This window comes from Tachypleus tridentatus, chromosome 13 (genome assembly GCF_004210375.1).
Source record: "Tachypleus tridentatus isolate NWPU-2018 chromosome 13, ASM421037v1, whole genome shotgun sequence".
NCBI classification, from domain to species: Eukaryota; Metazoa; Arthropoda; class Merostomata; order Xiphosura; family Limulidae; genus Tachypleus; species Tachypleus tridentatus.
In genome coordinates this window covers 231,589,290-231,607,973 of record NC_134837.1, presented here as the reverse complement: position 1 = coordinate 231,607,973, position 18,684 = coordinate 231,589,290, and the positions used below count along the sequence as shown (strand labels likewise).

Genomic DNA, 18,684 nt, shown 5'->3' with positions numbered 1-18,684 from the left:
GTTTATTTTGTTTGAATGTATACTGGCATGTTAACCTAGAAATGTAGGATACTGCACTAGAATTTTTCATTTTGACTTAGCTTTACAATACATCATTCATCTTGCTCGTCTTTGTCTTGTATAGACATCCTTTAACAGCTAAATGTTCACAGTTTATATTGCACTTTGCAGTTACTGAAAACCTCAGTTGTTAGGTATGTTATACTTTTGCTTCTCTTCTTCAATATCTTACTCAATTTATTGTGTTGTTGTTTTGCCATGAATTACAGATACTTGTAGTTATGTAATGAAGGGTAGATTTTAACCTTTGAAGAACATATTACTGAACAAAGGCTTGAGCTATTGGTAGTATTAACTTGCATAATTCACTTACAAATTTTATGTTCAATTTAAAACTTCTTATTTTATAGAAATCCATATAAACAATATGAAAAATGTAGTTGAAAATAAAAAATATGTTAAACAGAACAGTAATTTTTGTTTTACATTTTAAATAAAAACAAAAATGTGAATTGTTTATGTACACATATTTGATGTTGCATATAATAATTACATACAGTTAGCTTGCACTGAAAGAGCACCTTATTGCAGCCAGTTAAAAGAAATATCTGACTTGAGCAAAACAGAAAATGGACAGCCATTGTTTCAGTAACGTAAAGCAGTTAATTAATTAAACATTTAAATTGTGTTGGTATATATAAGCTTATTCTACTGTAATACACCTCCTACACCATGTACACTAGGCAATCACAGTTTGTATTATTTAAGCAATGCAGGTACAAAACTAGTAAGTTCATCATATTGGTGTGCTGTAAGCAGTGGACATTATACAAATAAAAATATCAAATTTTCTATGTGGGTGACATTTGTAATTATTACCCAATGATGTCAAATAGTTTTTATTAAGAAACTTCTGACTGTGTTTGAACACTACCTGATGAACCTTCAAATGTTTATGTAAAAACGACTGGTATGGGTTGAGAAAATTTTTATGTAGAGGAGCGAACGTTTCAATCTTCTTCGGTCATCGTCAGGTGATTATTACTTCAAATGTTTAGGACTATCTTCAAATTCCTGGCTAGCAAATGAACCTTTGAACCATGAGATATGGTCCTAGATACTTATGTGTTGAATGTTCATGTAACTGAATACTTAAGAAAAATTGTTACATTTTTGCAATGTGGTCAGGCTAGCAAGACTCACTGAAAACATTTCAGTCTACATCTAGCTGTTGAGGTTGATGGAAAATATGATAATGATTAATATCTTAAAGTGTCACAATGTCTTGTATTTAATAACACCAGGATGTTGGTGTTGTGAGACTTTTGGAGAATAATGAGGGCTTTCCTTGATGTGTACTATTAGTGTCTCAGCCACACAGCAGTAGAGATGCTTGTAGCAGGTGCCTGTCTTGCATCATTTTCACATGGGCAGTGATGACATTTGGTTCATTCAACTGAATGAGGAATAAGGACTAGGACTATTTCTTTAAATATATCAGGAAAAAATGTTGTTTGGAATATGCTAAATTGGAAATATTAGTGTTTTCTTATTGCAAAACTGCATAATGGGTCATCTGCACTATGTTCACCATGGTAGACCTGATCCCAGATTTTTGCATGGGATTAAACCAACTCTCCCAGAAATTATCAGAAAAATGAGGCATTCTTTAAAGGGCACTGATAGCCATTTGCCACCTCCTTAGACACTCATAAATATTTTATGTTTTCTATTTTCTTCCTTATTTCTGGAGTGAAGTTACATTCATTTCAAGGGTGAAGAGTAAAGATTTGCTTGAAATGTATTATGAGAATGGTTGTTGATATAAGTAACTTAGAAATGGGATATATTGTACTAAGAAGTTTGGTTTTGACCTAGCAGTCTGATAAACCTTCATCTAATGCCATTGTGCTTTCTAATTGTTCTTGAAACTAACTGTAGATTGTTGCTAATTTAATTTGAATATTATCAGCATTTTTAAAGAATACAGTAAAGTGCTACTGTTGTGTGAATGAAAATTAATGTTTATTCATTTACACTTGCTTCTTTTCCTTTGCTGATAATGTTCAGTTCATTCTCCAATCCAATCCAAAGCATGGCAGAAATTCAAGTTGAAATATAACCATGGATGGTCAGAAACTTCAGTTTCTTTTCACCCCACTGTATGATTTGGTATTAAGTAATGCCTAACCTTAGGAATTTTAGACTCTTGTGACTGACAAGAAATTTGAAATTACTCTACATAGTAAGATTGGGATTACTACAAGGCATTCAGAAAAACTCTGAGGAGATTTAGAAACAAGGCGAAAGGAGGAGAATTTCTTGGTGAATCTGCTATTACGTCTCGAATATCAGACTGCTGGAACATACACACAAGTCTGGGTGTAAAATACATGCATTCATTCCCTTTTTTAAATAACCTTATAAACTGCTGCGTACTTCGATATCTGACACTACCTGTTGGATATTGGTGCACCTGAATATCTTGAAAGAATTAAAGTCAGAAAGTTAATAACACCAACCTATTTTTCATTACTATTATTATAAACAGTTTTAGAAGTACTACAAATTTAAAGGTCAGCTTATATCTAGTAGTTACAGTTTGTTTTCTACAATAACATAGTAGTCTGGCATATTCACCGATTTTTTATCAAAAGTCAATGTAATGGCTACCTAATACTCATATTACCAGTGCTCTATACAAATCTGTGATATGAATAACACAGATAACAACACAGCTTATGTTTAGGCTGTAGAAACTGTTTCTAGCTGAGACTGAGGTCTTTGTAATGTTATACCATGTGTCTAAAAGTTGTACACACTTTCATATTATAATGATAATAACTCTTTAAGGACAGCAGGGGTGCCAGAAATACCCACCAGCCTTTCACATTTTCACAGTAGAAATATTAAATCAATGTGCATGACACTCGAAACAAACAATTTTAATTAATGTTTAGTTTTAGTTAAAAAAGTCTGTAAAATTTTATTTAGTATTGTGAAACCTTTATGGAAAAAAATGACAAAATACTTGTTTTTGTTTTACCTTTTATATATTTTTGATTGTGCATTACGAAGTTTCATTTTATATATCAAACAGTTTTAACTTGTTTGATATTCTTAATACTATGTTTTATTAAATGAAGCAATACTTTTCTGCTATAAATCATGTAAACATGACTATTCTTACAAAGATGTATATATCATCAATGACCTTATCTTTCATAATGAAGTCGGTCTTACCTTTATCAGGTGTTTGGAATCAATTCATATCTAATGATTACAGTTTACTTTCTATAAATAAGAAGTTTTTGTATCTGTGGCAGTTGATTAAATACAATAAACTTAATAAAATATTCAATAATAATAAAAAAGATTTATGTTATCTGACTAGTCTGTCACCACACAACTAGCTTATTGTTCTTGCCAAACATAAATATCCTTACTTGATGTCTTGTTTTAGAAGAATATTCCTATAACTTTCCAAATGACATAACACAAAAACATTATTATTAATTAAAAATATTCAACTGGAACTAAGAAAAAAAATCTGGCTTCTGAATGTTAAGGAAATATTTTTTTTTCAAGTTAGTTTATTACCATTGGGTATATTTAGACCAACTTCATATTTCTTAATGTAGTTTCTTAATATACATACCAGAACTAATGTACATAGATTGAACACATTATACAAATACAATCTTAAAGCCTCACTATATCTGATTAAGTTCTGTCCAATAGCTGCTTTTGACAACAGCCCAACAACAAAGTTTCCATTTTAAAAGGCTTCATCATAATGTTGTCACATCTAAAGCACACCACTCCCCTGTAACCCATCTAATGTGTGAGAAGAGTGGTTTCTCAGTGCCTGTTTAAACAGTTTGATCTCAGATAAATTCATAGTGGCTGTATTTGGAATGTCTTCTCATGGAATAGAATGAGCATTTAATCATCCTGTTACTTGAAGTATGCAAGTTGAACAGATATGTTGTGGAAGCATCACATTGTGTTAATTTTACAGATAGACATCTTTTATTACTTTCCATACTCTTGTCTTTAGACAGTTTCTTCCATTACCATTTGTGCTTGTAGATAATCACATTACAAAATGTTGCATTTTGCTGGGTTATGACTTGCTATAGGTCTCTTTGATGGATAGTTCTGATGCCCCAAGTTGATTTGTATTCCTATTTTCAAATGCCATTAAGTACAAGGGATTTCCTCCTAGGAAAATTTAAGTCCCCAATTCTAACACGTTTATGATCTGAAAGGATGAATGTTTTGCAACAGAGATGGCTGTAATATACCCTTTCCAAAAGTAGAAAATATTTGGTGCCACCATACTACCTACAAAACAGCAGTCAAAATATAGTTTTGATGTATGTTGTTTCACCATGTCTTTGTATAAGTTGTAGTTTTCTTCTGACTTGCTCATTTGCATATTCAAAATAATTTTAATATAATGTATTCAAAACTCTGTATTCTTGACTACAGACTTACAAATTACACTATTATTTTTCTGAAAGTTGTTAACTCAAGGCTACAATACTTACCAAATTGAGAACAATTCAGATTTCTCTAAAACTTCAAGGGTATTACAATATATATATGAGTTCAACCAACACGTTTACACATGAAGACACAAATGGCATAGATACATAAATTAATAGTTAAGCTAAGAGAAAATATTGAAACTGGAAAAAAATTAAATAATCTAGGTGTCTGATATGATGCAAGTGAAAGTTTCAATATAAGTTGAATTTTAATTCAAGAAATAAACTAAATAAGCATTATATAAAGCTAAATTCCATAAAGTTTATGAGTTGAAATGAAATTACAATTATATTTCATATTTTAAATTTTTAATGTTCAATTGGAAGTTTGCATTCAGAGTGATCTGAGTAACCAATGGATTGGGAAAGCTTAAAATATTCTCAAACTCAAAGGTTTCTATACAAGAGTGTAAGCTGCTATATGTAATTAAAAAAAAGAACCAAAATATTTATGGATCTAAGAGAAGTGTTTGAATAATCAAATATCATAAAACAAGTGTCACAATATACTTATCTAATATTGTGATAAATCTAAAAGTTACATGATTCATTCACAAGGAGGTGTTTGTGTATTTAAGCATAATAAAGTTGAAATGGATACATTGAAATAAATAAAACTATGCAGATGAACTGAGTTAAGTGTACACTACAATAATAAGTATGGAAAAATTTAGGATAAGCTTTGATTATTAATGCAATATAATGTTTTACACATATCATTTATTCAAAAATGTGTCATTTCTTAATGCCACATTTTTAAGACAAGTTTAGAAACAATTAAAATGGGTTAGAGAATTTGATAGGCTTAAAATTCTTCTTACAGAAATAAACAGCCACAAAATCATTTTCCTCTAGCAGCTTTTCTAGCATTTTCCTGTTAACCTCTTCAATTTCATCCTTGATCTCAAACACATCTTGACTTGTCAACCACTGCAAAATCCTGTCTTCATCTTGAAGGTCACCTTATAGAGTGGTAATCAACATAAATATTAAAATTCAAAATATAAATTGTGTCAAAGTAACTCTGAAAACAGGCAGAACTTACACTTTGATATTATTCTTTATGGTTATGCACACTTGCAGCATACTATAGGCAGATAGAGTACAATGTCTGACAAAAGTTGAGTATGTTCAAACCAAAGCTTAAGTTCATTCATTCAAACTATTTATCTGTCTAATCATGAAAATTTGCAAAAATTCCTTATAAAAACTATTCAAAAGTAAACATTCAAACACTTTCTTCTGGACAGCATATGCCAAAAAAACCCAAAAAATGTCTAAATAAGCTATGAAATATTTAAAGATTAGTAGTAGTTTGTTTCTAAGTCTTCTGAATTACAATTTAGGCTACTTTCTTTTGCACAATAACTTTCCCACAAAGCCAAAAGTTATTGTTCAAATTACTTTATTTATTCTATGCTGATATAAATAGTACATGTGTTCTATTCAATCATCAGTAAATGTTCACACCAACAACTGTGATACTATAAGAAAATAGGAACTAACTAAGGTTGTAGTAAATTAATAATAATAATAATGAGAAACAAAATCATATGAGAAATATGACATGAATAATCATGTTCTTGAAGGGTTTTAGTTTCTTAACATATATATATATAAACCTGTATTTTGAGATCAGTTGAAAAAAGTATAAAAATTTATAAATGACTTGTTTACATAAAAGACTCCCCAGAGATACACAGACATTAAGGTTGGAACTATTTTTTCACTTTTCTTTACAAATTACACTAAATAAATATTACAAATTATCAAAATAGAATTTCTAAAATAATTCTGAACTTCAAATGACTGAAACAAATTTAGACTTCAATTTTTACATATGTTCTGAAATCTGATATGCAGCTATGTGCTAAACTTCTGAATGATGCTCACTGATCATGACAGTAACAAAATAAAAGAATTACAAATTTTATCTCAGGTAACAAAAACTGACATGTCTAATCAGATTTAGTAAATTTACATTTTTTGCTTGACCAATTAAAATTGTTTTATCAAAATGGTAACCTGATTACACATATCATACCAAGGGAAAATATTTATTAGAATCCCTGTTATGCATGATCCTAAACTTAAAACTTGCTAAATACTATGGTACCAAGTTAAGTGTGTGCAAAACTGCTACACTATTTTTACATTGCAACTGCTATTGCATCATGATCATTAAAAAGATATGTTGATGAAAATGTATTACATTTTGTGTAAAAACAGTTTCTTCAAAATGATATAGAACAGTTCATTAATAATAATAAGGTAAGATTGAAGTATTTTCATAAGACAAATAACTGAGAAAAGTTGAATACTAATTACCCAAAATTTCAAAATGGTGTTTGAAAACTAAAATACTTATAAAAATAGTATATTTACTAACATTATAAGATATCATATTCTGTAACACGTCTGAAATATATGTATGTAGTTACCAAATCATTATGGTGATGTAAGGACAGTTAATGTTTGAAGTCTGGTGAACTTTAATGATCTACCTGGAATGTAGGAGTAGATTACATCTTGATTTATGTGCTCAGGTCTTAAGTCTCAACACAGTGTTTGAAACATCATTTGCTCTTACAATTCAGGCAAGTTCCAGCACAACCTACTCTTGCTATAAGCTTCACTAAAACAAAACAATTTTCACTCGATTGGTTTAAAGTGTATAAACAAACATGAACATTTTAAATAAATGTCTGACATTCTAGTGCTCTCTTTTACGAAGTTAGTAATTAAGAAACAAGGTTATTATATCCTACCTAATACTGACTGTTAATTGTTATATAAAAATTGTACATCACATATCTGTACTTTTATATGCAAAAACGGCTCGTTTGGGTTGAGAAAATATTTTACATAGAAGAGCGAACAACATTTTGACCTTCTTCGGTCATCGTCAGGTTCACAAAGAAAGAGGTAACTGACCGAAGCTGACCACATGTTTGAAAGGGGTTGTGTAACTGAATGTCGGAATGTAGAGGGCGGTATTAGATGTTTGAATATATAATCAAACATCTATTATATTCAAACATCTTATATATTCGAACATCTAATACTGTGGTCAGTTTCCGGTCAGTTACCTCTTTCTTTGTGAACCTGACGATGATCGAAGAAGGTCGAAACGTTGTTCGCTCTTCTATGTAAAATATTTTCTCAACCCAAACGAGCCGTTTTTGCATATAAATTTCTCAACAAGTGGGTTTCTCGACATCACTGATATCTGTACTTTGTTTGTTGTTTGTTTTTGGAATTTTGCACAAAGCTACTCGAGGGCTATCTGTGCTAGCAGTCCCTAATTTAGCAGTGTAAGACTAGGGGAAGGCAGCTAGTCATCACCACCCACCGCCAACTCTTGGGCTACTCTTTTACCAACGAATAGTGGGATTGACCGTCACATTATAACGCCACTACAGCTGAAAGGGCGAGCATGTTTGGTGCGACCGGGATTCGAACCCGCGACCCTCAGATTACAAGTCGCACGCCTTAACGCGCTTGGCCATGCCAGGCCTATGTGTACTTTGATAATTAATAAAGTCACATTTTAGATAACAGTGTCAGTTAAAACTGTGCATCAATGACATTCATTGCTTTCTTCATCATGTAAAAGTGTGCAGATCAAGTTACTATTAATCATTAGAATCTTTTTGCAGTAACTACATAATGCTTTATGAAAACTGAGGTTGAAGATTCAGTGTTAGTATGAACTTTAGATTTACAAATGTATAGTGTGAATTGATCCCAGTTTTACTACTGAAATAGCTATTTCATCAAATTTTAACAATAGAAAACTTTTCATACCATCATAGAACAAAGGTACTTTTTTCCTGAAGTATGCTAAAGTAGGAAAATGATGTATATTCCACTTGGCTGCTGCTTCTGCATCGTTAATTTTAACAAAATCAATTCCAAAGAGATCAGCTTCATCATCAATGTTTTCCAGTTCTTGTAATGCTCGCTGACATTCGTCACAATCATTTTCATCTGGAAAAAGCATATGGCACCAAGATAATGAAAACCTTTTAAAAGAGGGTTAACTGTTTTCTAACCTGAAAATGTGTTTCCAATAATACTTATCTCTCTATGCTAACACTATTGCTATTTCCCAATCTCCAGTGTTTCTACTCTTTACCTACCTAGGTATTGAGAATGCCTGCTACAGACTTTTAAACCCCATTGTAATTTGCAAATCTCTCCACCCACTTCAATGCCCACTCTATCTAGGTATTGTATATAACACCTTATTTAGATAATGTAATCACATTTTCAAGACATAAACTGACTTTTAGTGGGGAAGTAGGGTGGGAGAGCATCAGTAGAGATAATTATTGTTGTAAATACATTTTCAGTTCAGGAAAATGTTAACCTGACACTATAGCTAGAATCCCACATTGAGAAGGTGAGGGGGCCAGTGTAGGCACAATCTATTACAGAAAGCAGAACAGGATTGTACTAAGTTAAAAAATGATATAAAAGTGGGAGAACTGCACTACATATAGAACAGGTATGTTACTCAACTGGAACTTATTTCCTATATCAGAGATGAAATAGAATATGAGTAATCATCAGCATAGGCCAACCTCAACCATACATATTTATTCTTTTTACTGAATCTCAACCTGTAGCCATAGATTGAGGTGTTTTACACCACCAGAATCACAAAGAGAAATTAAGCAATTCCTAAGTGAAGAAACATTCTTCTCCACCTGAAGAAGTCCAAAAGTCAATACTACAGACTTGGAATTACGAGATCGTGCCATGCTTGACCAAAGGAATAGAATTCATTTGGTCTGAAATTATGAACATTTATCTCAATTCCCAATCAAATGGACAAGGAGTATTCTGCTTGCCCTTGGAATTATGGAGAGGACAAGGAACCTGTGCTCAACCATGGACCTAGCATTGGACCACTTTGCATTTGGAATTATAAGATAATGGACCACCTCTCATGAACAATATATGAAACTGATATTGATCAAAAAAGGACTATGCACTCCTCATCCAGATAGTGTATTGTCAAATTTGAATCAGAATTACGAGTAGACTCCTGCAGAGGCCGATGCCACTTCTTCTGACATCTGAGAAAAACATCCAGAGACCATAGTAGGAGGGCCCCCAACTCTTCTCTCTTCTCCAAGTATGGAGGAACACTTGAACACTTTGGAGAAAAATTCCTCTGTCCTCCATCCCAGTGATTTGAACAAGGGGTGGTTAGCACTGCTGAGTTCTACTAGTAGACTTTGGGGTGGGAGGTTAAAATGCAATGGGGAGTCCTAAGGAATAGTGCTCTGTAATCTGTGCAGTAGGTAAATTAATTTCCTTACACTTTTTAAAGCAAACCAATCCCCATTTTTTTTAACCTAAATACCGGTAGGGATGGGCAGACTTCTATTTAGCTTTTCTCGTAATTGTCCACAATAAGTTAATACCATCTGGAAGGTGCCTAGCTGGTCTTATGGAACTCCCCATTTCAACAGACTCTGTTGTTACCTGTAATAAATATAGTGAAAGCAGCTGATAATGCTGAATTGGAAAGAGAAAGCATACTTGGCTGGGAACATTTGCTACAAAGTGGGATCCAGTAAAATATAAAGGAACCCTGGAAATAAGAGTATATGACTGAAGAAAATACCTCTGGTTAAAGTCTAACTGATGTGGTCAAAATAGCTACAGGGGTAGTGAAAAACCCTCAGAAGAGGAAATTGCTAGATCACATAAGTAATGAGATAGGAAAGTAGAAGTAATCCACCCATTAGCCCAAACAATGTCTTCAAGAGGGCAATTAAACTGTGGAATTGGTTGGTTGGTTGCTTGATTTAGTGTTTTATGGCACAAAGGAGCAAGGCTAGCTGTGCCAAACATCTGGTAAAAAGTTAAAAGTAAATTTAGTAAAATTCATAAAAGGAAATTAAGGTAAAATAAACCAAAGTTAAAAAAAAACATAAATAGCATAAAACCAATGTTTACATCTAGTCTACAACGTTAAGAGAAAAACTACAGAACTTCAAGTTGTAAAGGACTTTCTGTAGCATAACTGTAATTATCATAAAATGCCAGGAAGATTAACATGTAGGTACAAAAACCACTGTCAGTCACCTGAAGTTGGCCTTTCAAGTTCTGGTGCTGAGTTATTTGACGTTATGACCATTGTCAAAAAGGAAAGTAATAAAAAGGTCTTAAAAGACGTGTAGAAAAATCATAATAATAAATCACCAGGATGACTAATGGGTAGTTCAAACAGCAGTGTTAGTCACCTGAAGTTGGCCTTTCCAGTCCTTGTTTCGAGTTATTTAATGTTACGGCCAGTTTCTAATTTCAAATTGAACTAGATGAACTGTGATTTTTAAAAGGGAGCCACATTAAAAATGTGTAATGTATAAATTAAAAAAAACTTAAATGGTATTAAAAAGATTAATGGCCTTTATAAAACTAAAAACATTACTGAGGTGGACAGTGTCACCATCACCAATAACACTGTCTAGCATTATGGACAAACCTTGGGACAAAACATGTTTAAAATGGTGCCATTGTTGAGAGTTGTAATGATGAGAAGAAAGTAAAATGTGGCTTATTGTGATCTGATTGTTACACAAACTACGCACTGGTGCATCAGTTCCAGATAAAAGAATATGATGAGTTAAAAATTATGACCAATGTGAAGTCTAGTTAGAACAACTTCCTCTTTCCAATCCTTATGGAAGCAAGACGGCCAAAGACCAATATAGGGTTTTAGTTGGAAAAGCTTGTTTTTGCATTGCTCACTCCAAGTTCACAACCAGATGGCACATAGCTGAGCCTTGAATACAGGATCATAGTCCATATATGGGACAGGCACAGCAGTGATAGTGCCAGTGATCCTCTCCCCCAAGTGGTGGAAGAGAGGACAAGGAGGATTTTCAGTGCTCTTGTACATTTGACCTGTAGCTGTTTGATGTGTGGAAAAAAGATCAGCTTATGGTCATAGATAAGCCCAAAGAACTTTGTCTCAGGGACCACAGGAAGCACCACTTCACCAATACGGAGTTCAGGATCATGGTGAATACCCCGTTGATGGCAAAAGTGCAGGCAAACAGTTTTAGAGAGAGAGAAGTTAAAGCCGTTTGCTGTGGTTCACTTCAGTAAACGATTGAGGGCAATCTGTAGCTGCCGCTCAACATACCTCATGTTTGATGACTGACACAAGATGTGAAAGTCGTTGACATAGAGATAGTTTGAGAGGGAGTTGTTCAGTGATGGCATTAATTTTTATACTGAAAAGTGTGACACTCAGAACACAGCCCTAAGAGACTCCAAGTTCCTGTAGAAAAGAATGGGAAAGTGTCAAACACATACAAACTTGGAATCTCCTGTCCATTAAAAAATTTTTGATAAAAATGGGCAAATGGCCACATAACCCATATATATGGAGGTCTCACAAAATGCCATACCTCCATATTTCCATATGGAAAGATCAATAGCAGTAAAGGACTAACTAGGTGCATGAAATTAAGTAAAAAAACCAGTATTGAAAAGAGAAATGTTGTGATCAAGAGAGCATATGCTCTACAGAGCAATCCCTCCTATAAATATCAGTACTTTCCCAGAGGGGATGATGTCCATTAAAGTTCCCAAAAATGAAAAAGGGAGACAGCAACTGTTCAATGAGAGCATCAAGTTCTGATTAATCATATATCTCTCCAGACAACAGGTAGAGAGAACAAATAGCGATAGTATGACCCAAGGAAACAAGGATGGATATGGCCTCCAAGGGTGTGTCGAGTGGCAAAGACAGGGTGGGCACATCCTGATCAACCAACAGTGCCACCCCTCTGTGCACTCGTCCATCACACAGCCTGTCATTTCTGTACAAAGTAAAACTGCTGAAAGGTGACTATATCAGGAGGTTTCAGAAATGTTTCCTGTAAGGAAAGACATACAGGATGGTAGGAAGCAATCAGTGTTTTGATGTTATCCAGATTAGAATGTAAACCTCGACAGTTTCATTGTATCAGGGTGACCATTTTTATTTACGTATAGGTGAATTGGGTGGAGAACCCTTTTGTTTAAGACCACGACTTTTTTCCTTACTGTCGTTATTCGAGGGAGGTCTTTCGACCTCCATGGATCCTGCCCTGGGTCGACTGGGCAGGTCTCTGCTGTTGGAAGGGGATTCCAGTGACTGAGGACATGAACAAATGATTGTTTTGCATCTTGGGTAGGAGAAGAAGATGTACCCAAAGAAATGCCTGTACCTGGAACCAAGGGATGTGGATCTTGGGGTTTGTTGAAATAGGTGTTGAAGTTGATTCATCAACATTTTTTAACCATGGAGGTCAAGTGACTTTTCATTTGTTTGAAGAACGATTCTTTTGGAGGCACAGAATGATCTGTCTGCATTTCCACTGTAGTTGTGGAACAAAGTGCAGCAGCATACGTCTAAGATGAGGTGGTTGACAGCAATTTTCGAGCATCAGGATAAGTAATGTTATGAATCGTTTTTAAATGCTACACCTTTTTTTCTTCCAACCATTTAGGGTAAAAACGAAAGTAGGATGGGTGAGAGCCATTGCAATTGATGCAATGATGGTCTGTTTCACACTCAGAGGCATCATGGTCCTTGCCACTGCAACGAGCACACATCAAGGAACTACAACATGACGTCTTCGAGTGACCGAACTACTGACATTGGAAACATAGTAGAGGGTTTGAAATGTATGGCAGTACTCTGCAATTAAGATAACCTGCCTTGATGGTGGCAGACAGATGTGGTGATGTAAATGTCTGAATGAGGACAATGGTCAGCACCATAATCCATATTTGCAAGTAGATGTACGCCTCACTGTAGAAACTCCTTGGGTGGAGAAACCAGCAAGAATCTTTGACTCTGGGATGTTCTTCAAATCTCTCTCAACAATAACTTCTTGTGATGAATTCAAAGTAGTATGAAGTGTAACATCAATAGGTATATCCCCAATGGCCTTTGAATGCAAGAAAAGTTCACTGTGTTGAGATGTAGATGTTTCCACCAATATGTCACCAGATTGAAGCTTCTTTACTGACTTTGGAGAGCCAGCAAGTCCCTCTAGCCACTTCTAAATGAAAAAAGGAAACATTTGCCCTAAAGGTTTGTCTGAAAGTGAATGCAATATAAGAAAATGAGGTACAACAGGTGGTACAGATGGTGAGGTTTGCTGCTCCGGATCTTCAAGACGTGGCCGTTTACCTATAGACTGTTTTTCACTATTTTATTAAGATTTTTAATTGGAGTATCCATAATAAAGAAAGGAAAATTTCAGTGCTCACTGACCCCACCCACCATGGAGCCCTACAAGGGGACGCACTACAATGTCAAACAAGGATACTACAGCAATGCCAGTGTTTCACGAGCACTATACCCAAACACCAGCATCAGATACAATGTCAACAACACCTGTCGAGAACATCTAACACTGGTACTTGGTTGATCCTAGCCCGAGTGGACAACTACCCAAGGGGGCCAACCCCAAGGCTACCCATCTACAGGAATTCAAGGCCAAAGTGGTATATTAGGGTTGGACCCCTCAACCACCAGGATCCTCTCCTCCCTTTCATGGGTTGCCATGCATGGCAAATACGTGGGTAGATGTTTAGATCCCAGAGCAGGTAAACTGAAAGAACAAAACCTTCCCTGGGAGGTCCTCTCACCATGTGCAGGAATCCACACCGAGGGGAAACTGGGGAATAAGATATAACAAAACATTCTTCTACTGTTACAATAATCCATTATAGGCCATATGAATCAATTTTTGAAGCCACCTTATGAAGCTAGTGAGAGATAAGTCATGGGAAATAGAAGGATCCCATTGAATGAAAAACTAGTTTTTAGTACCTCAAAGTGAGTTAATACAAGCCACATGACACTTGAGTGCCTTGAAGAACATAACAAATGATCAGGATCTTTTACCTTTCCTGGCTGACAGGGTCAGTGTCTATTGAGAGACTTAGATGAATACAGAGAGATCTTATAAGTTAAACCCTTATGTTGGGCAAAAGACCTCGTTACTTCCCAACATAAAGATTGAGTTTCCAAACAGTTAGATGGAGAATGTCTGATTGAGACTGTCTCAACAGAGACTGCCAAACTGGAAGAGGTAGAGGTGACCATTGTTGCAGATAATGAAGAAGCAGAAACCACACCAATATGGTGCAACTGAGAGAATTCGACAAGTAGAAGAAGGAACTACAGCCAGAACCCAGGGCAATAGATGAATAAAAAAATTTTTTGAATGTATTATGACAATTTTTCCATTCAAGAGAAATAGACCTTGAACCATTGCCCAATGAACAGCAAGAAATTTGAGAATGTTAATATGGAGGGTGGACAAATCTTCCATTCAAAAACACTAAAACTTCTTACTTTGAAGATAAGCTTCTCATCCCTGAAGATATACGATCATGAACAGATGGATCTTGGGACAAGGTGGTAAAATGGGTACCCCAACAGTAGTGTAGCTCCAATCCAACTACCAATCATAACTGACTATGGTGTTTCTGATTAATGACACATGACGACCCACAAATTTGAAATACAGGATCTACTGGTCACTCAGTGACCACTGCAGGGACCTCAAATGTACATGTTGCATAGAAATGAAAGGTTAAAGGGATGCACACAACCCCCCCCAAAAAAAGAGAAACATCTATTGAGTATAAGAAGGAGATAGTAATAAAAGCCTAATGGTTCTTTCTAAGGTTTGAGTCCTAATAGGGGTTAGCTGAATATGACTTAAGTGAGTATTGAAAAACACACTCAGATGGACAAAATATTGCATCAATGAAAAAACAGATTCCTACAATTTAAAAAGGAAGCCAATTTTTGTGGCTTCTGAAAGGTACATATGAAAGTGTTGTTTGCTGATTGATAGGATGGAGCTGGAAAAAGCCAATCATTCAATTTATGTGTCTGCACAAGCCCAAGGAATACAAGTGACATGAAAAAAACTCAAACAACTCTGCAAAAGACATAAGATGCTGATACAAGACCAAAAGGTAAAAGCCTGGAACTGCAGTGTCTGACCCTTGTGCACAAACTTGAGAAATTTCTGGAAAGATTCTGATATGGGAATGTGGAGGCAAGCATTTGTAATGTTGAAAATGGTCATCCAGAACCCTGGTGCAAAGTGCCATCATAAATTGAGAAAATATTTTATTGTGAAGAAAGGAGGATCTAAAAATTAGTGGAGTTGAGAGAGATCAATGATTGGATGCCAATCTCTTGTTTTCTTGGGTACCATGAATAAATAGAAATAAAATCTCAGAAAAATGGGACTGACCCCCTCTACTGCCTGTTTGGCTAACAGCTCTATTATGGCCTAAAAACAAAGCTCCACTCACCATGGATCTGCTGGAGGTGAAAAGGCAGCAGGTTGAGCAAAAAATGGTGGAGGTGGTGTAAATTGATTTATTAACCCTGGGGCCAAAACATGAATGACTCATGAATACCAGGTGAAAGAATCCAGATGTCCAGAAAGTGATGTAATCATGCTCCCACTGCCTCTCACACATGGGATAGTCACTGACACTGTTGTTGTTGATCTACCTGGGCTGAAGATCCTTGAGACTAGAGGTACATCCTATTATGAGAACCAATAAACCTGGTGTTGGGAAACACTGTGGGCTGATACTCCCAAATTAAGGCCAAAAAAAGGGAGAAGCCAATAATGATAAAGAAGAATGTAAATAGGCTGTATCAAATTGAGATTCTAATGTCTCTGGAACTCCAGCAAATAAAATGGGATGGATAAAATAAGCTTTCTGTAGCTACTTAATAAGAGGGTAAACAAACCCTTTTTACAAGGCATTTTTACCTAATAAATATCCCAACAACAAACCAGCCAGGAAACCAAACATGGAAGGAAAGAAGAGAGTCAAATGCAATAGGATAGAAATCCCAAAATTCACAAACCCAAGTAACCAACTAAAGAACAGGGCCTGTAGGTGGCTGATCGAAATGATCCTCTATTGAAGATGACATAATAATGATAACAATGAGTTAGAAAAAGCAAACCTATCTTCTTGCCAGTTGTTCCCAGGTCATTTGTAAAAGCCACCTCAAAACCTCGTAGACAGACATGACACCCTTTGTCCACACCTTCATCTCACAATGGATCATATCATGGACAACTTTGATGCATGTGACCTCTCCACTGGCTGTTGACAAACACCAAATAGCAGAGATGGAAGAGGGCTGATTGACCTCTGTAGTAGAAACATTAACTTGAGAATTTATACATGTTTGTAAGCTTGTTTTTTAAAGTGATGTATAAATATAAATGAAATGATAACCAGAGAAATACCAACTGTATTCAAAATCACAACACACCTGCTGATAGAAACCTATGCTAAATGCTTGTCATGAAAAAGTGATTGCATTATCAGAATGAAGTGCTTATATACAGTATCAAGGTAGAACACATGTTGAAGTTGGTGGAAAAAATTGAAAATTAGAATAAGCCTAAGGCATTTCAGTGGGATATAAAAAAATGGAGCAAGTATTCTCAATGTTTAGATGGGCAAACATGGAAACCCTGGAAATCAAGAAATAGTTATAGTGTCAGTAGATGGTAAGTTTTGAAAACACAAGTTCCTTCAATTTTGAAAATTTGATATCTATATTATATTGCACAGAAAGCTATTTTGATCCTTGTTTACCTTATAAGCATTGCTAAAAAATTCTTTTGCAATCATTGCACCAGTTTTTAAGCCTAATGAGTTTCATATCATTTCAAAACATGTACATATCATGTGATTATCTCTACCATTAATATTTCACCATCTATACTAACACAGGTATTGACACGTAAACACTGGCTGTGAGGTCGTCTTAGGTATGCAAATATCAAACAAGTTGGAATTAAACCACCAAAAATTAACAGATGTACCATGATATGAAAATGAAGAACAACTCTGGGACACCATACTACTTCCAGAAGGGGTATGCTCTTTCCCAAGGAAACAGGAAAGTAACACAAAATAGGGGAATTGAAAATAATGGCACAACGAAATGCAGTAATAATTCATACAGCACTGGACAAATATGTTTCATTTGTCACAGAATTTGCCTGATACTGTATACCTGTGTTAAAAACCTAGCCAAAATGCTTGCAGTGAACCGAAGAAGTGGACATTTGACAAGTGCAAACTAAAGCAAGATATAACAGAATGAGCTAGGCACCTACCAAATCTCAATGTGAAAGATGATGATTCATAGATTATTTTCAGCATTAGTAGGTCAGGGAAGAAAAAAACCCAATAACACCAAGTAGCTAGGACATGAATATAACCTAATCACACACTGATTAAGTTAATTTATCTCATGTGCTTCAGGGGAAATGCAATTAGGGATGGTGCCATGAATGGTATTATTAAATGATGAAGTTATATTGTCTGGTGCAATCTACTTGGGCAAAAAATATTCACAGGAAATACATCATGAATTATAAGAACTTCCATGCTCCACTAAAAGAAAAAAGGTGGAAAAATGCAGTGAGGCATTTTGAGGAACATTACATCAGACATTATGCAATGGGTGTCTGTAATTCTTTATTATGAAAAGCAGATGGACCATGATCTATGCAATCAAAGCATCAGTAGAGATAGGCAGAAATCATTATCTCTTTGAATGAATGATGGTCTACCATAGATTGAAATTTATTGATATCTACCACAGATATTATAAATATTTGGTAAGTGGTCAGTGGTTTTACAGAAACACTCCATTTCTGCAGTCAGCATTATATAGTTACTCTAAACTAGTGCAGGTTTAAGGCAAAGTATATCTGACCTGGTAAACTAGATGTTATGATTTGGGAAGCTGAAAACAAAAGGAAAGAAGCATCAGACTAACACCAGTCAAGGGGAACTGCCATGTGTAGAATCACCATAATTGGTCAGTGATATCCATTACAGGAAGATACAGCCAAGTGATGCAGTTGACAGGCAACAAAGGTATCAGGAATAGTCTACATTCAAACCTGAATAATCTCTTCCAAAGAACATCAAAATGGTGAAGCCAAGAAGAAAGTGATGTGAAGATTCTGATCAGAAGAATTTTGTGAATATTGTGATTTGTCATTGATAAATCCAAATACACCAACTGAAGGAGTAA

The 18,684-nt window shown here is 35.0% G+C and overlaps 1 protein-coding gene across 1 annotated transcript in view; it reads right to left on the bottom strand.

Moving 5' to 3' along the window:
* Positions 1-18,684, bottom strand: part of hlk (hulk) — a 151,044-nt gene that overhangs the window by 6,155 nt on the left and 126,205 nt on the right. Inside the window, exons 39-40 of the mRNA XM_076483714.1 lie at positions 8,361-8,543; positions 5,375-5,515 (exon numbers count right to left, since the gene is read on the bottom strand). Of these exons, the coding sequence (XP_076339829.1) occupies positions 5,375-5,515; positions 8,361-8,543 (324 nt within the window). The remainder of the gene's footprint in view (positions 1-5,374; positions 5,516-8,360; positions 8,544-18,684) is intronic.